General features: G+C 40.7%; 3 protein-coding genes across 3 annotated transcripts in view; all 3 read right to left on the minus strand.

The window, feature by feature from the left end:
• The window catches only part of LOC310830553 (olfactory receptor 2AP1-like), a gene marked incomplete at both ends in the record, with an annotated part of 456,446 nt that overhangs the window by 160,709 nt on the left and 272,085 nt on the right, over positions 1-23,652 (minus strand). The gene's annotated exons all lie outside the window — the stretch shown is intronic.
• On the minus strand, positions 836-4,539 carry LOC310829582 (vomeronasal type-2 receptor 26-like). Its single transcript, XM_083708238.1, has 3 exons — positions 4,278-4,539; positions 3,559-3,685; positions 836-2,146 (listed from the first exon to the last, which is right to left on the minus strand). Exons 1-3 carry the CDS (start codon positions 4,437-4,439, stop codon positions 1,236-1,238), a joined length of 1,200 nt encoding a protein of 399 aa, XP_083564364.1. The 5' UTR covers positions 4,440-4,539; the 3' UTR covers positions 836-1,235.
• LOC310829628 (olfactory receptor 10A3-like) lies at positions 11,756-13,691 on the minus strand. The gene has a single exon (XM_083708334.1). The coding sequence runs from the start codon at positions 12,712-12,714 to the stop codon at positions 11,767-11,769; it is 948 nt and encodes a 315-aa protein (XP_083564460.1). The 5' UTR covers positions 12,715-13,691; the 3' UTR covers positions 11,756-11,766.

Raw genomic sequence — 23,652 nt, forward strand, 5'->3', positions numbered from 1 at the left:
TCCTTCCTCCTGTCCCGGAGCAACGCAGACCCAATTGGTGAACTCCAATAAGGCTACAATATGTCCTGATTTCTACCCTCACCCCTCTTAAACACCTTTCAGTTGGCCTAATTTTGTAGTCAATTTTAGTTTCTGGACTTTTAAAGGGCAGCATGCACAGTGGGAATTATCATAGTCCAGTCTGGATGAATTTTTTCTATGTAAGGGTGTAAATTTGGGTGATAATTGTGAACACACTGTTGTTGTTGTTGTTTAGTCATTTAGTCATGACCCCATGGACCAGAACATGCCAGGCACTCCTGTCTTCCACTGCCTCCCGCAGTTTGTTCAAACTCATGTTCGTAGCTTCGAGAACACTGTTCAACCATCTCACCCTCTGTCGTTCCCTTCTCCTTGTGCCCACAATATTTACCAACATCAGGGTCTTTTCCAGGGACTCTTCTCTTCTCATGAGGTGGCCAAAGTATTGGAGCCTGAACTTCAGGATCATCCTTCCAGTGAGAACTCAGGGCTGATTTCCTTAAGAATGGATAGGTTTGATCTTCTTGCAGACCATAGGACTCTCAAAAGTCTCCTCCAGCACCAGAATTCAAAAACATCAATTCTTCAGTGATCAACCTTCTTTATGGTCCGGATTACATACATCACTACTGGGAAAACCAAGCTTTAACTATACGGACCTTTGTCAGCAAGGTGATGTCTCTGCTTTTTAACTTGCTGTCTCGGTTTGTCATTGCTTTTCTCCCAAGAAGCAGGTGTCTTTTAATTTTGTGACTGCTGTCACCAACTGCAGTGATCATGGAGCCCAAGAAAGTGAAATCTCTCACCGCCTCCATTTCTTCCCCTTCTATTTGCCAGGAGGTGATGGGACCAATGGCCATGATCTTAGTTTTTTTGATGTTGAGCGTCAGACCATCTTTTGCACTCTCCTCTTTCACCCTCATTAAGAGGTTCTTTAATTCCTCCTCACTTTTCCCTAGTGAACACACTAGGGAAAAAATATATTGGGTGTGTGCCAACTATGATCACATATACAACAAATTTTCAAGTGTAACATACATTATGCATCTCTCTAATTATTTCAGTGCTATCACATGAACTGATTTTTTTTAATTAAGTGTTTTTTCTCTTGTATGCAGAAGGGCACCCATGAAGGACTCTACAAATTCCTGTGTTTATACCAATGCCTTTCATGCAGTCAGTTTCTAGGAATAGAATAGTGTGATTTCCCTAAGTTATTTTGTGAAATTGTTTTTCCTAAAGAAGCTGCTCTTTGTGTTTACTTCTGGCCTTAGAAAAATAATAAACATTTTGGGGGCAAAAATGCAACCAAGTAACCCAGCACTGGACACCAAAATAGAGAAGATCTCCACAGCCACCATGTATTTCCCCTTGGTGCTCAGATAGGTTGGAATGAAGGATATCCAAACACTGCAAAACACCAGCATGCTAAAAGTAATAAACTTGGCTTCATTGAAACTATCAGGCAGCTTTCTGGCTAAGAAGGCCACTGTGAAGCTGATACTGGCTTGAAAGCCCATGTATCCCAGGACCATGTAAAACATAGCCTCTGAGCCTTCATTACATTGCACTACAATCAGCCCAGACTGTGAGACCATATCAAGATCTGGGAAAGGGGGAGATGTGAATAGCCAGATGGCACAGATGACAACTTGAATAAGAGAGCAAAAAAGGATAATGCAGTTGGATAGTCTCTTGCCTACCCATTTCCTCATCTTGCTTCCAGGACTTCTGGCCATAAATGCTACAACCACAGTGGTTGTTTTGGCCAATACACAAGAAAGTGCAAGTGAAAAGATGTTTCCAAAAGCAGCTTGTCGGAAAAGGCAGGTTGTTATTCTGGGTCGTCCAATGAACAGCAAGGAGCAAATGAAACAAAGCAAAAGGGAGATTAGCAGAAGGTACGTAAGGCTCCGGTTGTTGGCTTTGACAACTGGTGTCTTCTGGTGTTTAATGAAGGTTGCAAGCACCAGGACTGTGAGGAGAGCAAAAGTAAGTCCAGTGGAAGCCAACCCTTTCCCTAAAGGCTCATCATAGGCTAGAAAAGTTGTAACCTTAGGGATACATTTGTTTTGTTTCTTGTTTGGATGTTCAGCTTCTTGGCATATTTCACACTGATATGCATCTGTAAAAAAAACCACATAAATTTCCTGTATGGCAGAGCTTTTCAGCATGCAGCCTACATCATGCAACACAGCACATCAGTCAATAATCTACAAAAGCTAGATAATCCCTATTCTGATGTCCAATATTGTTCTGGGAAGTGGGGCAAATTTGCAGCTGGCACTGAAGCCCCCACTGTTATGTGGTTTGCTGATGTGCAAACAGACATAGTGTGTACAGCACACCAACACACTTAAAGGAGCATTATTTAAGCCCATCCAGCCTCCTTTTTCTTGTTTGGCACCCTCCCACCCTTTTCTGCATTGTGGTTGCTGTAGTCACTTTGGAGCTGAGTAGGAATTTTTGGCTGGCTTGTCTAGATTTGTGAGAAAGTCCCTTCCCCCTCCTTTTCCATACTGTAGGATTGGAATAGGAGATTGTTAGGTGAGCTGCCTTAATACTTGGCTAGTCATGCTGATTGGTTGATTTGACTATATTGTTCAATTTGCTGATATTTAATTTGGCATTTCAGTTTCATGTGTTTAAATAGGTGAATCTGGTCACTTTGGCAGAAACGTGGGGAAAGGAACTTCATAGGGCAGGTTGATGACACACTTTGACATAGGTGCAAAATCTTAGGGGCCAAGGGGGCTTGAGCCCTCTCCCCCATAAAATATTTGAGGGGCAAGTTGATGGGCATCACCATTCAAATTGTATGCATGCACCATGTCATATGATTGATTATGTGGGGCAGGGCTTACCTCCCCCCCCCCAATATTTTATTCAAGTTGGCACCCCTTCACGTAGGCTACCTTGTGGGTGGGTGGTCCCTCTCAAAGCTGTACCTGAAGGATGGACAGCCTGGGAGCAGGATAGGGACTGTCGTTGATGCCAAATTTCCTCATTCAGACAGTTGTAAGGCTTGAAGGGTGGTGATGATATAAGACTTCCTCTACTCACATTCAGTGTGTGGCTCAGGTAAGCGGTCAGTGGATAGGCTTGCATGGTTTTGTCACCTTTACAGCCATGGGATTTCTTAGTCTGAGCCAGTTCCCTCCCCTATATTTTTTTCTGTAGGATTTGTATGTAACGTTTAATAAAGAGATCCTTTTTTATCCTAGCTGTATGTGCCTATTTATTTCAGCCTTAGGCCAAAAATATTTTATCATTGTGTTCTGACTGATCTGAAAATAGTATGTAGAGGTTAAGCATCTAGTAATATACAGCTCATGTCTGGTTGGTTTTGTGTGGTGGAATGCTAACTTTTTAACCCCACCACCACACACACACATTGTCAGCATAACTACACATTATCTTATCCAATGCGGCCAATTGATCTGAATGAAAAATTCAGGCATATAATATAGGCTGTCTATTAAAAACAATTAACATTTGAAATACTATAGTTTGGATAGCGCCTCTGAAATTACCTACCTGTCTGTTGTGAAATGGTCCCCTCTGGGCACTGAGAACAATAATAGCAGCAAGATGGTTCACTCTCATGAACTTTTTTGTGGTATCCAGGGGGGCATCTTTCAGTGCACATAGAAGGCGGCAATGCCTAACCATAAAAAGAAGAAAATACAGTTCGGTGAATTTCAGTTTATAAATTCATTTCTCTGTATATTAGCCTGAAGTTGTATATTTAACCTCATTTTAAAAAGACAATGACAAGGTGATCACATTCCAGTGTTTAAAATAAAATAACTAGGTATAAAACTTGGGCAGAAAACCTTGTCCCACTCACATGCAATGTCAAAGTACTATGTGTAATCTAACTGGTCCACCATTGAGATATTTATGTATCATTTTAAAGTGAAGTTATCAGGTTGATTCAGTTGATCCAAATAACAGAGGCAGTTTAGGTTTATTTATTTTTTCTACATAGGTCAATTTGGTATGTGCCAAAATCAAGTTCTTCATCACTAAAGCCTTTAGTTATTAGAGGTAAGGGAATAAGCTCTTTCATGGCAAATTGAGAGGATTTTTTAAAACAAACAAACAAACAAACAAACAAACAAACCCAACCCCAACCCCCAAACCCTCATGTCTTGAGAAACAATGGAACTCATTCATTTCATTTTCTAGATTGAATCCCACAGATTTTGGGAAACTATGAAAAATGACAAATTATTAAAATCTGAATTACCCACCTGGTTGAAGACATTGGGCCATATAATGGCATCTTTCTTAATGGTAATTTTTTCATTAGAAGAAGACTGGAAATCTACCCTTCCAACTCTTACTCGGATGAAAGATTTATTTGGAAAAGTAACCAAGTTAACAATATCATATGATCCAGTAGACAATTCCATGTTTTCATTAAAGAATACCTCCTCCCCAGCACTGTTGTTGAAATGATTTTTTCTCAAAAATGCCTGGAGCTAGATGGGAAAACCAAATCTCAGGATTTATAAATATTTATTGTTAGTTATATATTAATGCCATTCAACACACACACGCACACACACACACACACACACACACACAGAGAGAGAGAGAGAGAGAGAGAGAGATCAGTTTCATAACAAAATTTCACTATCATAACAGTAGATAGTTTTTCCCCCTACTGCTATCAGGAACTGGAGTATTTGTTGCTCAGCACTTAGCTTAATAACTTTGCAAGGAAGCTGAATATTGTTTTCGTTGAAACATTGTATTGCTAAATTGTTTCACTCCTATTTTACCCCTGTGGTTTTTGTTTGTTTGTTTAGCAAATTTATCATTATAATGAACTGTATATTAATTAAATTGTAATATTGTGTACAACCCACCAGAGCAGGTTTTAGGGTGCCATGTTGCAGGGGGTGCAACAACAATGCTCTAGAACAGAGTTTGAGAGGTAGGGGGGTCACTGAATTTTAACATCACACAGGGTGCCACTGAAATTTGAGAGCCCAAAGTCTGCCACTGAACCCACCCTCGACAGTTTGATAGAGGGCAGGCTATAAGCACAAATACACACACAAAAACTAAAAAAACACGAAATTGTTAAGAACAAAACCCTCGCACCACTCTACAGTGTGCCTATAGCCTCACCATTAGCTATATAAATATTTGTTATCATTTGTTGATTTTAAGAATGGATTTATTTTATGAATTATTTTTATCTTATTTGAGGTTGCTGTAAAGTGGCCTGTGAGCTATGCAAAGGGCATTATATTAATCATCTAAATAAATAAATACAAATTTAAAAGCAAGTATGGTATCAACTCTGCAGAGCAAAACAGATTACAGTGGTAGCTCAACTTACAAATGCCTCAGGTTACAAATGCTTCAGGTTACAAACTCTGCTAACCTGCAAGAGTTACCTCAAGTTGAGAACTTTGCCCCAGGATGGGAATGAAAATTGTGTGCCAGGGGCGCAGCGGCAGCCCCATTAGTGAAGCCCCATTAGTGAAAGCACGCCTCTAGTTAAGAACAGTTTCAGGTTAAGAATGGACCTCTGGAATGAATTAAGTTCATAACTAGAGGTACTACTGTATGTACCTCCAAGAGAAGCCAACACTTTAACAGATTATTGACCAAAGGTTGCGTAAGGTGTCACCAGAAGATCATACAAGTAGAGGTGTTGGATAAGCAGATGAATCTACTTAGATACTAGAAGGCCCACATCTTGGGTGGAACAACAACAACCCACCAACAGTCTTAGTTCTCTCTAATTGTACTTCAGTAAAAAAAAAGAAAAAAGCATCTCCTTCTGATTTCAGTGATAGCTACTATATGATTGCTATACTGATATTTCCACACTACCATTTGGCAGCTAAAGCAACTGAAGCTATAAATCAGGAATGAGGAACCTTTGGCCCTCCAGTTCTTGTTTGACTACTGTTCTCATCACCCCTGAGAGAGGATGGGAAAGAAATTCAATTTTATTTGCATTTCAATGAGAAACTACCCAATTCATTCTTCTTGAACTAATCACAGACACATCTATGTCCTTAAAACTGTCAGTTTTCTGAATACTGTGGTGTCGTTCTCCACCCAAACAATGTGCACAAAATGCACACATTGCGGAAAATGTGTATAAAATTCAAATAGTATTGAGAATAACATACAAAAATGCAGTACTTTAGCAGAAATCTTTCTTTCTTTCTTTCCATATTAGGTAAAACTACAGACAAAAATGTGTTTGTTAGGAAATAATCACACTAGATAAGAGGGCTTAACAAATTGTTGCAGACATGCAGGCACTGATTGGAAAAATGAGAAATGGGGAGAAAGTGAAATTGAAAGATTTGTCCATCTCAAGCTCCAGCATCAAGGGATCTGGAGCTGATGGAAGAGAGTTCAACAGCAACTGGAGGTTCAGAGATTCCTTATCCTGCACTGGGCTCCTTTGAGAGAAGAAAGGGTGATATATAAATTTAATTAATAAATAAAATTGCCACTATAAATGCATTCAAAACAAGAGAAAGTCCTATGCATTGCCAGATTACATGTGTCAGATGAGGATCACCTCTCATTCTAAGAGTAGCTACTGAGCATCATTTGGGAACTTGCAGTCTTTCACAGAAAGTCTGTGAAACTTCATTATGGTTACTTATTTACTAAATGACTTTGGCGAAGGTGTTTGAAGTCCATCAAAGATTCAGTATTTCTGACCTTCACTAGCAACATGTGTAACACTAGCGCACCCATTGCAAAAGTACTGAGACTAAATATCTCATATTACCTCCCATGGCAGCAGTGCCCAATGATCCAGTCCAGCAGGTTTTCCCCTCACTCTTTGCCCTTGTGCACGAAAAGCATGTAAAGCATGTGCCAAAGCATGGACTGCATTGTAGATACTATAGCTCTGATCAGACATGCTCATTTCAAGCACAGTCCCAGGAAGACTATTTAACTTTTCCTTGCCTGTACAGTGCTTTTTATTTAGAGTTCTGCACTGAAATGCAGCTTCCCAAAACATTTTCATAAAGAAACTATTTTGGTGCTGGTGAGGGTCATACATCTGGAGAAAACTCTGAAATCCTGGTACATGGTTTTTGTGGATTGTCATGAACAAGGAGCCATGGAAGTATTTCAGGTTCCAGCTATTCCAAATAACACTTGAGGTGAAATCACACTGGACTGTGGTAATCCAAACCTTCTCTTTGGGTTTCCTTCCCAAGTAATACTCAGTATACAGCATCATCTGTAAACCTTGCATTGAGTAAGTGTCTCCATCTGCAACAATCACATTGGCTTTGGTCCTATGAAGTGTTGCCAGGATATTTCCCTTAGAAAATATATTCCATGCACTAGAGGATTGGAGAAAGACTAATGGTGCCTTCTCTGCAAAGGCAACACAGATGCCATTCTCATTGAGCATACATTTCATACTTTGCACAAACCGTTCACCACTGTCATCATCTGAAACAATAAGGCCAATCCATGTCCATCCCAAATATTTTATCAAGTGCACTATCCCTTCATTCTGGGTATTCTCGTTTGGGACCATTTGGTAGGCAAAAGGGAAATAGGCTTTATCACTCAGTACTGGGTGAAATGAGCCATAACTGAGCTGAAAAGAGAGGGAAATGCAGTATTTTAAACTGTGAAAGTTGTTGTTGTTGTTTTACAAAGTTGAACCCATAAAACATTTACTGAGAATTTTTCTGATGTATCTATGATGAATGTTCTGCAGTATATCACAGATGTTCTATGAAAAACTGGACATAGTGAATAGAAGATGGGTTTGATATGTAACATATATATTTCATATACATATTCACAACTTAAATATTCAGTAAAACAACCTTATTAAAACAACACATTATCTAAAACAGACAGGTAATCAAGAGAATTTCTGTGTAAACAGATATGTCTTCAAAAGTCAGTGGGATGCCAATATAGATGGGGCCTATTGCTATTTCAGCAGCGTGTCATAAACAAACAAACAAAAATGAGAATATCATGCCTCTTAAAAAATGCAGGTTGAAACAAAAAGAGTGGGTACTCTCTACTTTTTCAAAAAAGAAAAAAGAAACAAACTGCTCAAGGATGGCTGGCAACAACTCATTTGTCATATAAAAAGCATCTTCTAGTTTGAAATATATGATATAGTTGGGCATACAACTACAGTGCAGTGCACATACAACTTGATCCTCATATGGTGCAGTTTCTGTGTGCTGCTCATGCACCAAATAAAGGCAGTACATTTCTGCTGGTGGAAATACATGTCTCAACCTAAGCTGAAAGCAACTCAGACCGCCAAAAGAACATAGAAATCCATATACAAATAGATGAATTTTCAAAAGGGGAATCACAGCAGGTTGCACAAATCAGATTTCTGATCACTCATCTATATAATCCCATATCTCTGGTGCTTTTTTGTACTTAAACATCAGAAATTTCAACGTGTCAAACATGAGAAACATTGAAATTTCATCTCTTGCACAGTTATCTGTAAACTTCCTCTCCACACAACCCTACCTGTGGAATCTGGTAGAGGCTTAAGATAGAGGCTATCTGCATAGAAGCTTCAGAGCCAAGTGCTCCAATGACTGCCAACATCTTTTGCATTCTGCATATGGAATTAGGGAAGCTGTTTTTCTTTGCTGACAGCAAAGACAGTGTGATATCATAGTTTAATCTTGCTTGGAACATATTATCATAGATCTGGAATCCCAGAGTAGAATTGGGTAGAAGGTTTGAATCTTTGTTGACCTCAGCAATAGCAAAATTGAAGGCAAAGGCATGCTGATAATTCTTTTTCATCGACCTACAAAGACAGTAATATATATTTTTTATTTGCACAGCACTTCTTTCTCTCACCTACTCGCCGGTTGCAAAGAGACCCAATTGATAATGTATTTCACAGCTGATAACCACCATGGCTCAGAAAGAGAAGACAAAGGTTTTCTCTTATGCTTTTTCAAAATACCCGCACACAGCTACGTGGTTATAAAACTGCACGGTTTGAGTGGATATCCAGAAATCTGGCCATGCATTGGTCATTGAACAGATCTTAAACACTGTAGTTATTTTACATGCATATGACTATAGTCTTCTCCATTGAAAAGCACTGACAGAAATATAACAGAGAGCAGCCATTTCAGACCTGAAACACAGTTGCATTTTGTATTTGGAATTCATTTTGCAATCTGTGTACATAGTTGAGCTACAGAAATCAATAAGTGTACACATGCGTAGTGAGAGTGTGTGCACCTGTATTTTGTGTAATTTGTGAACGCATATTAAGTTATTTAAAACTGACCTTTATTACAAGATAGGTATACACTTTGGGAACATACACATAGATATTGGAGTCATGTCCAACTTTATGATTCTAGGATTAATCCACGTTGGGAGCCTGAGTCAACTTCCCATGGTTGATATAGAAGCTCCACACTCTGCCAGCTCCTCCGACTCAGAGCTCAAGGCTGGTGCCATGACCTACTGGCCCCGCTGGGCATGTGCCATGGCCCAACACCCCTCAGCCAGCATATTAGGAGTGCTGAATTATTTCAGCAGCAGAATTTGGGGTTTTAATACATGTTTATTTATTCACTTTCCTCCCTTTCCTCCAGGGAGCTCTTGGTGACACCAGTGATTTTCCGCTGCATATTATAAGTTCCAAATTACCCTGAGTTAGGCTGAGAGAGGTACTGACTGGCCCAAGGTCACCCAGCGAGCTTCATAGCTGAGTGGAGTTTTGATCGTGGGTCTCTTCCCAGTCCTAGTGCATCACTCTAACCACTACATCACACTGGCAAAGTTATTTACCACATAGACACAAATAAGCCTGAGTCTTAGCTGTGGTCCCTGCATTGCAGGACTTGGACTGGATGTTCCTTTGGGTCCCTTCCAACTCTACAGTTCTATGATTCTATGATTCCTGGGATCTCTTGTGCAAACTTATAATATCTATTACAAATCTATTTTACACCAAACATTTTGGGGATATTTACTACATGCTATTTTCTGTCCATTGGTCCGCCTACAAATTCCCAAGCAACAGCCCAATCCACACAAGCTTTTTCTACAGAAACATGTGCCTAAGTACTTACACTTAGGACTTGCTTATGGGGCATTTAACCCACTACAAAGGGTTTCTTTCACTGCTTCAGTGTTCTGCCAAACAATCAAAATCAATCTTCTCTCAAGCAAAAACCCACTACACATTCAATGTGCTATTGCAAGGCTTTCAGATGCAGGCTGGTGAACGATTGTTCTGTTGTCAAACTGTGAGCTGGGTAAAACAATCTCTTGCTCGGCAGTGGATGAAGTGGTCTTCATTTGCCTACACTCCCCCATGCTCTGAAGGTTGTATAAATTGGCCTTAAATGCTCAAAATCTGGGTTTGCCTTTATACAGTCACTAATTTGGGTTGAGATTCATTCACAAACTACCAAATTTGGGTCGCACAATTAGTGCATCTGCACAATAAGCCCACTTCCCACCAAAATTGGAGTTTCTGTGATAAAGGAAGCTGGAAAGTGTGGTATAACAATTGCTTGAAAGGTGATGGAGTAATGTAATGGAAAGTGTGAGATAAGGTAAAGGTAAGATAAAGACAAAGGTGAGATAAGGATTGCTTGCTGAAACATCATATCATATCCCCTCCCCAAAATAAAAAGAGAAGAATACTCAATGAAGAGTTGACACCATCTAATCTCAGTGCAAGCTTTGTGCAAACAAATCAGGAGGAATGTTCAATAAGAAGGAAAACTGGAACTACCTAGATACTGTCATTTGTTTAAACACATGCACACTTAACTGGAACACACGTTTACTGAAGCTCTTGGGTAGCATCTTGAAGGAGTCTTCAGGATATACACCCATGCGCAGAGACAAAACTGCACCAATAACATGGTCCCCTGGCTTTAAAAAATCGTCTTCATATCTGTGAGCTGTTGCTTTGCATTTTTCCTTCAAATTATTATTGGTGGCCTGGGGCAGGAGCTGTAGCAACAGCAGCACCACGAGTAGCATCTTATGTCATTGCAGCCCACAAACCTTATTCATTCTCACTGACTGCAGTAGCTTACAAGACATAGCATGAATATGGACAAGAGGCAATGTTATAGATAACCTTATTCCATGCTGGCTCTTTTGAGATATTATTCATGTCAATAGTGACAAAGACCTGCTATATCCTTGCTCAAAACAGTTTTCAATAAACTTTAAAGCATTTATAGTAGATCTCACCACTGATGCAAGGTTTTGCAAGGTTCTTCAATTGATTTAATTTGTTTTCCTATTGGTGTTGCCAGTTAGTTCTTAAATTCTCTGGAGCTTTTACAATGAAAAGACTAAGGCACTGTATTTTCAATAATTATAGGGAAGATAGTGGTATCTCTAGTCTTTCTCACACAAACACACTTTCTCTCATTGTTCCAGTAGAATGGCAGGAAAACACTTATATGCTGAAAGAAGGGATGAATAAAAAACCGGGGTGGGGGTGGGTAGAAGAATTCATTTCCTGTAAGAAAATAGATTTATTTCCCACACTCTGTCTAAAGGTCATAGGACAGTTTACAAGACAGTAACAAAATAAAGAAGCATAGCATGCAAACATAAAACAATAATCATAAAATACATAATAAGCATATTAATGCTGCATATTGCATAAGATTTAGAATCACCAAATCTAACAAGGAATTTGAGACATTTTAAAATTCATTTCAACATAATTTATTTTGTCTATTCATCAATTCACTTATAAACTTTTACCAAAACCCTTTTCTTCCATAGTTTTATTAGGGCTCCCTGCATTTCCTTGTTTCTTAGGCTGTAAATAATTGGATTTAACAGTGGCGTTACAATAGTATAGGAAAATGATAAAAGCTTGTCTAGTGGTGGAGAGTAGCTGGATTTGGGTTTTAGGTACATGGAACTAGATGTACCGTAGAAGAGAATAACAACTATTAAATGTGAGGAGCACGTGGAGAAGGCTTTATATCTCCTCTCCAAGACTGGCATCCCCATGATGGTAAAGATAATGCCCATGTAAGATAGGATGATCAGCACGAATGGTAGCATGATAGCCATCAGAGCAATTCCAATTACTTGGACTTCATTTAGGAAGGTGTCCCCACAGACTAGTTCTAACAGTGGCTGTATTTCACAGAAGAAGTGGTTGATGATCACACCACAAAATTGCAGGCGAAATGTGACAGTGGTGTGGACCAGCCCAACTGCAGTCCCACAAATGTATGAGCCAGTCACCATTATCCAGCAAACATTTCTCCTCATGATAATTGTGTAATGCAAAGGGTGGCATATTGCAACGTAGCGGTCAAATGCCATGGCAGCTAGAAGAAAACACTCAGCAACCCCAAAAAACAGGAAGAAGAACATCTGCATGGCACATCCCATAAAGGAAATAAATGTAGCATTCACCAACAAATTCTCTAATAATTTGGGGATTATGACTGACATATAGCATCCCTCCAAGCTGGCCAAGTGCATAAGGAAAAAATACATTGGAGTGTTAAGCATAGGGTCAGATTTTACAAGCAGAATTATCAAACTATTGATCATTAAGGTGATTATATAGAGGGAGAGCAGCACTACAAATATTAACACATGGAACTTGTGAGTCTCTGAAAAACCCACCAGTATGAATGCAGACAAAGTTGTGGCATTTTCTTGAATACTCATGGCCTCACTGAGATATTTAGCTTCTTCAGTACTGCTATTTGTATCTACATCTAGCAGTCTACTATTTCACCACCAACCTATTCATTGATTAATTCATCCATAATCATGACTCCTGCTTGTTTTCTTTTAAACTAATGTCTGACTAGTAGCCTAATCACTTTTGATCATCTTTGTTTTCTGCATGTTAAGTGCTCCTGGTGAAGATGTGAAAATAATAATTTTCTTGCTTTTATTTCATAGCATCAGCTTCTTATAAGTAAGATTACTTCCTCTTCCACTCTTTGCTCTGTAAGACAACCAAAAATAACATGTTGAGTTTTGTTTTTGCTTTTAAAAAAGAGAGAAGTTCATCTTATGTGTGTGAATATGTAAAGTCACATGGAAAACTAGAACAAATCTCTTACATCAGGGATGGAAAACTTATGGTCCTTCAGGTGTTCTTAGACTACAGTTATTATTATCCCAGACCACTGGATATGTTGGTTGGAACTGATGGACTCCAACCTCCAATTGGTGGGCCATAGATTTCCATCTTTGTCTTGGAGCTTGATTTCATAGACCTTGGGAAGTGGACAGTGAATGTTAAGTAGCTGGCATGCCACAACCCTAGGCTGATAGGCTGATTTGGCTTGTACGCCAAAGTCCAATGACATATGTGGGTAACCTAATGTGATGTGGGGAAACATGACATTTCAGTTTGCAGTGTTTTATCTGCAGTGACTAATACCCTTATCTAAGTTATTACGGTACCTTACTACAGTCAATGAATATGCATGTGTGTGAAGTAGACTATAGTTCTAGTCTTGGAGCTGTACAGAACTTCAGAATATTTGCCTGTCTAGCACAGTATTGTCTGCTTTGACTGCAGCAGCTCCCCCGGGTCTTAGGCAAAGAGAGAGAGAGGTCCTTCATCTGCTACCTATGCCTTTTAACTGGAGATTGCAGAGCTTGAATTCTGAGCCTTCTACCACTGACTATGTTCTGGAGCGGCCTGCAAAGTTTCATTGCTGTAGGCAAAACACCCTGCCATTGAAACCACTCTATTAAGGGAATTTGCATGAAAATATGTGTATAACTGGAAAAATTACATACAAAATGTGTATTTGGGGAGGGGGTGCATTAAAATCTTACTGAATTTTCACAAGGACTTTTAAAAAAATCAGAAACTGATGCAGAAATGTGAAGTTGAAACTATAAAAATGAGAGAAACCCAAAATGGACAGATTTGTCCATTCCTAGGTGCAACTAAAGTGGGTGTGGCTACCCATAAACTCTCCCTTTTACATTTACAGGACACATATAGGCAGGCACAAACACAAAGGCACAGTTTCCACCGGTTCTGGTACTCACCATGAAGTTACTACAATAAGTGACACATTTTTAACCAGTGCTTTTCTTCTAAAAGAAAAAAAAGTGCTGGTACAGTGTATCCTTGAGAACCTCTGAAAAAAGGCACTGGTTTCCACCATGAATTGGGGGAAATAAATGGTGAAGGTCAAGCCAGATGAAACAGGGGAACCATTGCATATCAGAGAAGTGGCAACACTTCTCTTTGATGATTTGCTTTGCTGATCAAGTCTACTGAGTGCCCTATAGGCATAGGACAGGGAAATTCATATGTTGCATACATATATTACAGGTTGTGTTTCAGCTCTCCAATAAAACTGTAAAGATAAGTGCTGTTTTAGTTCAGTGCTAACTCTCTTCATATCTATTTATTATTCAGTCTGACAAAAGATTCAGTAGAAGTGTTACTCACAGAGAAATATTAAAAGGGGAAAAAACATATATAGGCTTGTTCACAGGATACACTGAACAGGTACAAACTGTCTCTACACATGTACAAGCATTTGTGCAAAAGATGGAATACCTGTTGATTTGTAAAGTTGAACTATTTGTGTACATAGGTGGACAAATTGCACGCTCATTGAATACAGCATGCAATCATCTCTTCTGTTAAGATATATAATGTGAGTAGAACACCAATATTTCTGCAACAAAAATCTACTCCTGGTGAATCGGAGGATTTTATTTGTATTAACTATTTATTAACCTAACCATTTGTATTAACACCAACTCGATAATCAGTACATATACTTTCATTTTTTTATTACTAAATCATGTTTCTGGTGGGACAGGTTAAAACATATTAATATTTATTTACCTTATTGAAGCTGGTTGCTTCAAATATTACATGATTCTTCTTTCTTCTTATCCCCTAGCTATGTCAAGTGATGTGATACTCTGTAAATCTTTAGCCACCATGCTAGAGATTGAGATGGAATGAAACCAAGACTTTCCTCTTGTTTTTGTGTGCAATCAGTTGCAAAATACCAAGGAGGCCCTACAAGTGAGTGGCGTAGAACTCCTGAGATTACAGCGTTGAAACCATTTTCATCCACCTTGATCACAAGAGGAACAATTTATATTAGCATGCCCAATTAACACAATCCTCTGGGACAGTGATATATATATATATATATATGGATTCAAATATGAATCTTTATTCATAGTTATGCCATAATTATAACAAGAATATGTCAACAAGAATAAGAAAGATTCTTTTACAGCAGCCCAATGCTTATGATCTTCATTCTTCAAAAATGAGGATGAATATCATGTTAATTGGAACTCGACACAATAGGTCACTCACACAGAAAGCCTGGCTCACACTGCAACTTATACCTGTAGATGGTTAGATAGTAGCCCAGACATATAAAGAAGACTTGGGTCCAGTTCATACATTCAGTCAGGGTAGTATCACTTCTTAGCCATGTTAGTCAGCAATGCCTAAGCATACAGGTGAAGTGTCTCTGGATTCCCATATGTTAGTTAACTCTCATCAGCCCCAGCCACTATGACCAATAGTAAGGATGATGTGATGTGCAGCAACATCTTGCCCAAGCAGAACTTAGAAACTCAGGAAGGCCTTCCTGTCTTTATCATCAAACCTAACAGTTGGAGTAATGTAATTTTAAAAAAACACCTGAATAAATTGTACTCATATGCAGTAGTTGCTGAATAGTAGTTGCTGCACTGAATCAATGTAAGATATTTCTCTGTACTGACTTGCTTTCTGACAGCTTCGGTCAAGTGAGTTGCGGGAGGGTTTGGTGGGGAGGTAGAGAAACTTGGGGAAATCGAACTGCCGCAAAATGCCATCCACAGAAGAAAAAAACATACCCTTTCTCTGTCAAACTTCTGCTATGTTGCTGCAGTAATCTGAAGGACAGAGAAAAGGATTGCTGCACCACATTTTAATGCACCTGGGACGATAGCCCCAGCAACCTGCCCCCCGCTATGCCCCTGCCATAGTCAACAAGGATGAGCGAGGATTAATCATATACATGGTTGGTCTCACTATCAAGGTTATTGTCCACATTCTCAGGTTGCACAAAAGGAAATGTGTCAATCACAACTGGACAAGCAGATGCCAAAAGTACATGTGTAGGACCTGCTACTTCCATGGCATGCAATTCTGATTGAGGAACAATAACACAAATGAAATTATCTTACACTGCATTGCCTAATGCTAAACTCGATTGGAAAAGATCTCCACAGCTACCATATATTTTCCCATGGTGCTCAAGTAGGTTGGAACAAATGACAACCAAACACTGCAAAACACCAACATGCTGAAAGTGATGAACTTGGCATCATTGAAACTGTCAGGCAACTTCCGGGCAAAGAAAGCCACTGTGAAGCTGAGAAGGGCCAGCAAGCCCATGTAGCTCAGGACACAGTAAAACATGATTGGGGCTGACTCATTGCATTGCAGGATGATTTCTTCACTTGTTGACTTTGTGTCAGTATCTGGGAAGGGGGGAGAGGTTGCCAGCCACACTGTGCAAATGCCTGCTTGAAGAATGGAGCAAGAAAGGACAATGGAGCTGGCCAGTCTTTTCCCCACCCACTTCTTGACGCTGGATTCTGGCTGTGTGGCCATAAAAACAAGAACCACAGTGATGGTTTTTGCCAACAGTGAAGAAACAGCCACTGAGAAGACTATGCCAAACACAGTTTGGCGCAGGACACGTCACCTTTTCAGGTCGGCCAATAAATAGCAAGGAAGAAAGAAAGCAGAGCAGAAGGGAGGTGAGAAGTATATAAGTGAGATCCTGGTTGTTGGCTTTGACTATTGGAGTGTTGTGGTACTTTACAAAAGTTCTTAGTATGAGAACTGTGATCAAAGAAAATGAAAGAGCACAAGTGGTTAAACTGACCCCCAGAGGTTCTTCATAAGATAAGAAAGTTACAATCTTGGGAACGCATGCCGTTTGGTCCCTGTTGGAATATTGATTATCTGGACATTGGAAACACTCAAGCATGTCTGAAAAATAAAATAAAGTTGTGGAATAAATATACAAAAATGTCAAGTTATAGGTGCAATTTATGACCTGGTTTACAATGGGGAAATCTGCAATAGTAAAAAAAGGTTTCAAATGTGATGTGAAATGTGTTTATTTCACTCATGTATTATATTTTGTTGGGAAATGTGGCACTCTGAAAAGTGATTGATAAAGAGTTGCATCATTGCTGAGCTTCTGTGACTGAGAAGAAGCTTAGGATGATCAAGGCAGGGAATGTGACATTGAACATTGAAAAACCTGAGTGTGACATGAAATGTGAGGCAGAAGTAGCAGCAACAATGGAACTAATATCTCCATCCTTCGTGCAAATCTGTCCCTGAACACAGATTTATCTATTTCTTTCTACATCAGCAGCATCAGACTCTGCATGAATGTACACAAACAGTCTGACATGAATTCCCATTGCACTTGCTGACAGGCTCAAAATCAGCAATATACAGCTTAACGTAAAGACTCTCCTCCTTCAAGAGGGGAGGGGTTGTGGGAGGGATCCGATCCCCGCCTCTAGCAGGGGGTGTTAGCCCCCTGCCACCCACTCACCTGGCCCACTCACCACGCCCACGGGCAAGTGCCCAACCAGGCGGCTTGAAGGGGGCATGGACAGCAGCTTAACTTGTTGCTGCGCCAGCCACGCGGCCTCACTTTTCGTCGTCCCATCGCAAGTCACCCACCCTCCACTCCCTTAGAGCTCAGGGTTTCAATTTCTCTTTTGGCCTTGCTATGGACCTTAGGTTGGTCACCCTGGTTGGCCAGGGGGCCTGGTAGGAATTTTTCCATTTGGCATTAGGCTTTGTGGTTTTTTCGCCTACCTCGTAGCAACCGTCACAACTTTCATGGTATTGGTGGGTAGGTTAGGCATTGGAATGTGTTGTGGTGTGTGGAAGGGCTAGGTGTGGCCATCACCTACACCTTCACATTTTGGGTATTCTGTTAAAGGAATCCGGCGGTCGTGGATCCTGTCCGATGCCTGTGTGGCGGGGGGCCATGGCACGACCCTCAGTGACATTAGGGGAGAGCTTATAGTTGGATTAGCATCAACGGGCTCCACCTACTGTTGAATAAACCCCCCTTTTAGACTCACCCCTCTCCGAGTGGGTTGAGTCAAGTCACGTGATCCAATGCCTAAGCCAATACCTTTCACTTGCTGTAATCAGTAAAGTTGTGGCCTTTTCTTACCCATTAACCTTATATTATGTGTCCTTGTGTCTTCATTCCACTAAGCGGGGATCGGGTCCTCGAACCACAACAGAAATAATCTATGAACATCTGAGCAGTCCTGGTCCCTGCTGGTTCTGCTGGTTCTGGATTGTTTGGGGTATATTTATAGTAGCAATCAGAAAGCTTGTTATTTGATTTGTTATTAGTTACTGGAACTCCAGATGGGATCTTGCAAGCAGCAGAATTAATTGCAATCCTTTTGATAATTGCAGAAGATGGACATTAGTAAAGAACAGATTTGTCCTTTCTGAACAGAAGTAGTATTTTCCTATCCCTTAGAAAATTCATGTCAACTAGGAGGGATGATGTCGTCAACATATCTGGAGTCAGGTAAGATGGTGTAATTGAGAATATGAAGAAAATGTTTTCTGCTCCTCTAGGAATTAAGTATCATCTTCATAAATGTCATTTTCATCAGCAATAGAATTCCCTAGTGGGTTTTCCAAGCAGCAAAAAAATGCAGGGGTTGATAGGGGGTGGCACACAACATTGTTGCGCAAGGGAGTTAGAAGTGTGGCCTCCTTCCACTTATACTTGTGCAGGCCTCAATATATATTTGGCATTTGTCTTGTGTTTCATATGGGTTGCAGAATAATGAAGACCACGGATGGAATGTAACACAACCCTCAAAGTAGTTTCCTCTTATGGGCAAGAGTATGTGTTTCATTCTATGCAACAGCACTGTTTTTGATTTATGCTGAATCAAGACATGGGAATGTTTACGGGCAAGCATACATGAGATATTCTTCCACCATGAAACTGTATTCCTACTTTCTCCATTTCAGTTCTGTTCTTCATCGTGCCAGCAACAGCTGGTGAAGCACACAAACATTGATCATCCTAAATAATTTCCTTGTGGCACTTCAGAAATTACTGTGTGGGTATGTGGTTGGTGCAAGGGAGGTACACTATCTAAGTCTAGAGCTAAAGTGGTAATAATGGGTTGAGTCAAGTCTTCCTTGGAAAAAAAGGAAGTAGGGAGAGAATGATGTGGTCATTGTTCACAACAAGGGGCTTCTTACTAGATGAGCGAGGGAGAGATTATTCTAGTGCTGCCCCCTTTGGGCAGAGGGCCCTCTAAGCAGCTTCAGGTGTTGTGCTGTTCAAGAGTTAAAAGTCAGCAAGGAACACTCTAACAACAAGATGGTGAAGGAAACATAAAACATAGCTTCCTTATCTTAGATTTGCCAAATTGCAGCCCTTTTTATGTCAGTACTCAGCGTAAGTGAGTACCATCAGAAAAGGACAGAGGAATCCTTCTAAAAAAATCTTATAGGTTTGGGAGACACTGCTAAATCTTAGAAATTAATAAATGGTAGGATTTTGATTAACTGAATGAAAGTTCAAGCTCCAGAACTGTGCCAGACAAGGAATCCCTGGGCTGGCTTGGTGAATAGCACACCAGCCTAGCTGGCCTGGTGAATAGCACATCTGTTAACATGACAAAAGGTGTTGATGGGCCATTTGAGAGGAATCCTTTGGCCTGGGTGGGCAGATGTTGTCAGCTGGTGCACAACCTCGGCCAGGCCTTACACTAGCTCATAGAGTGGGCTGCTTGGTTAGATGGATCTAGATGCAAAGGTTCACAGGAACAAAATTTCATAGGCAGTACCAAATCTCATTTGAAATATGGAACCAACTTAACATTGAAGAGCTGGATGCATAACACCCAGCCCAGCCCCCTGGTTATGTCTCCCAGTGGCTTCATATAGATGTTGAAAAGCATGGTGGAGAAGACAAAGCCTTGGGGCTCCCCACAAGTGAGAGTCCAGGAGTCTGAACGCTCATTCCCCAACACCCCTTTCTGGACATGGCCCAGGAGGAAGGAGTGGAACCACTACATAACAGTGCCCCCAGCCATGAAGGAATGGTCCCTCTGTGTAGCAGATTTTCAGGCCTTGTAACAGTCCTGTATGGTGTGTGGCACACTTGCAAAAGAGTACTCCAAAGAATTACCTCTCCTTTTGATCAACAGAGAGAGGAAAGAGATAAGTAACAATGCAACCTTTAGAAGACATCTGAAAGCAGCCTTGTATTGGGAAGATTTTTATTTTTTTTTACGTTTTTATATATATTGGAAGCTGCCCAGAGTGGCTGGGGCAACCCAGTCAGATGGGTGGGATATAAATATTATTATTAGTAGTAGTGGTAGTAGTAGTAGTAGTAGTAGTATTGAATAGGACATCCCTATTTTCATTGGACCCCTTCATGGATTACTGCCTTGCCGTGGCGAAGGGGCTTGAAGAACTCAGAGAAGCTATGAACTATGCCGAGCAGGGCACCCAAGATGAACAGGTCATAGTGGAGAGTTTTGACCAAACGTGATCCACCTGGAGGAGGAACTGGCAAGCCACTCCAGTATCCCTGCCAAGAAAACTCCAAAGACAACAGGCATATAGGACTTCCGGAGGCGGCGCGAACGGCAATGGCGGTCCTCTTCTCTCTGTGAGGAGGAGCTCCGTGGAAATCGGGTCGTCCGCTACGGCGAAGCGGAGACGCACTCTGGAAATCCACAGGCAGTAAAAGCCTGTGGTCTCGGGACTCGGCGGGCGCCAGAAGCGGCCCCCGAAACGCTGAAGGAACCCCGTAAGGGGCTCCGGAACGTGGAGGGGGTAGCGGCGCTGTGAGTCGTTTCGCAATCTGCGGAGTGAAGCCGCGCTGCTGCTGCCGGTGAGCGCTGACCTCTTTTCCTGGAAACTTCTGATTCGGAAAAGCAACAACCCGTGAGTAAAGAAGGACTTTATAAAATTTGAGACTAAAATACTGAATCTGGCTGAAAGCGGAGCGACGTAAAACAGGAAGTCCGTCTTCCGCTGCTACTGAATTTCAAAGCAAGGAGCTGGAGGAGTGGAGGCGTAGAAAGAACTTTTAACCTAACTGATCTGAGCATCCACTGAACTTTTCTTTAAACAAAACAAGGACTTTAAGCATCTGATTTCCTGCCTTTTATTTCCATTGTGCTACCTTTCTTCTATTGGAACTATAATTTGAATGAGAAACCCAGGTGCTGGAGCTGCCTGAGCAACTGAGCTGTCAGTTTTGCAGATCTGGCTACTGTGTATTAGAACTTGCAACAATCTGAGGGTGTTTGGACTTGTTACTTTGAAACACCATTTGAAACACCAGTATGCACTGTCAGAAATAATGTGGCTGTTAACACTAACTCTGCTTAATACCTGCTATTGAAGGTTCTTGGACATTAAATTTGATTTTAGTAATTTTATCAGAACTGGATTCTTCCCTAAAGACATTTTAAGCTCCCCCTAGAGGATTTGGGATTTACAGCAGTGACAATATTCTACTTTCCTTTTCCCGACCTCCTGCTTGACTGTTTTCCTCTGGGCCGCTGTTTTCTCATGGGAACAACTCAGCTTGACCTTGACTTTTAGATAACTCTGGAATGAGTGGCGCAAGAAAAAGGGGAAGAACTAGACAAACAACTTTAACAACTTTAACCTCAGCCTTGCAGACACGTAGATCATCTGTACCTACTCTGCCTTCAGAGGAAGAAGCTGCTTCTACTCTGCCACTGGCAGGGGAGGGAGAAACCGAGCAGTTACAATTGGAAGATATGGCCTCAGGAGCAACTGCTTCTATTTTAGAGAAAATTTATGAAAAATTGGAATCTCTGGATAAGAGAGTGGAATCTCTGGACAAGAAAGCTGATGAACAAACAGCTAAGACTGATCAAAATACAGAATGCTTAAATAGATTAACTGGACAAGTATCACAGAACGTACAAGCAATTGGGCAGTTGACGGGGGCCACAGTAGAAAATCGGAAATTGGCTGAGGACACTAGCCAAAAACTTGAAAATTTAGAACAAGAGGTAAGACTACTCTGCAAACAAGTAGGCGAACACCAGACCTATCTTTCTATGATAGAACTGCGGAACCGGGAGAGTAACTTAAGGATAAGGTCGATACCAGAAGCGGAAGAAGGCAACCTAGCTGAGTTTTTGACTAAAGAATTTTCCAAGTTTTGGAATATAGAGGAAAAGGACTTTAAAATCGTGTCAGCTTTCAGGCTTGGAAGACTTGCAAAGAAAGAGAAGCCCAGAGACTGTTTGATAACATTGAGATCAAAGGAGGAAAGGGATAAGATTTTGGGCCTACACTACGAAAAGTCACTGGACATTTTGGACAGCCATTCTTCCAGTGTGGGTAGATCTTGAGTTTTCCAATGCTTAGCGATGAGTATCCTTGCTGCCGTTGTTGCATACAGGAAAAAAGTTCTGTCCTTCTTTATCACCCTCTGGCCGACAATACCCAGGAGGAAGGCCTCTGGTTTCTTAGGGAAGGTATACTTAAATACCTTTTTCAACTCATTATATATCATTTCCCAGAAAGCCTTCACTCTAGGGCACGTCCACCAGAGGTGAAAGAATGTTCCTTCATTTCCTTTACATTTCCAGCATTTGTTATCAGACAAATGGTATATTTTGGCAAGTTTAACTGGGGTCATGCACCATCTATATATCATTTTCATTACATTTTCCTTCAAAGCATTACATGCAGTGAAGTTCAACCCAGTGGTCCACAACCTTTCCCAGTCCTCAAACATGATATTATACCCAATATCCTGTGCCCACTTTATCATAGCCGATTTAACCATTTCATCTTGTGTGTTCCATTTTAACAGCAAGTTATACATTCTTGAAAGTACCTTAGTCTTAGGTTCTAACAGTTCTGTTTCCAATTTCGATTTCTCCACCTGGAACCCTAACTTTTTGTCATTTTTAAAAACTTCTTTAATCTGAGCGTAGTGTAACCAGTCTCGCACTTTATCCTTCATTTTCTCCAAACTCTGCAATTTCCAATTGTCTCCATCTTTTTCTAGTATTTCCCAATATTTTGGCCATTTGGCCTCCATATTGGGTCTTTTTCGGGCCTTAGCTTCCAGAGGTGAAAGCCACCTTGGAGTTTTGTTTTCCAATAAGTCTTTATATTTTGTCCAGACATTAAACACTGCTTTTCTGACAATATGGTTCTTAAAGGCCTTATTGATCTTAACCTTGTCATACCATAGGTATGCATGCCAACCAAAAGCATTGTTAAAGCCTTCCAGATCCAGTACGTCAGAATGGGAAGAACCAGAGTTGACCACGGCAAACTATGGCAAGTTCTTAAAGAAATGGGAGTGCCAGATCACCTCATCTGTCTCCTGAGAAATCTCTATGTGGGACAAGAAGCTACAGTTAGAACTGGATATGGAACAACTGATTGGTTCAAAATTGGGAAAGGAGTACGACAAGGCTGTATTTTGTCTCCCTGCTTATTTAACTTATATGCAGAATTCATCATGTGAAAGGCTGGGCTGGATGAATCCCTAGCCGGAATTAAGATTGCCG

This window comes from Podarcis gaigeae (genome assembly GCF_964106915.1).
Source record: "Podarcis gaigeae genome assembly, chromosome: 13".
Taxonomy (NCBI): Eukaryota; Metazoa; Chordata; class Lepidosauria; order Squamata; family Lacertidae; genus Podarcis; species Podarcis gaigeae.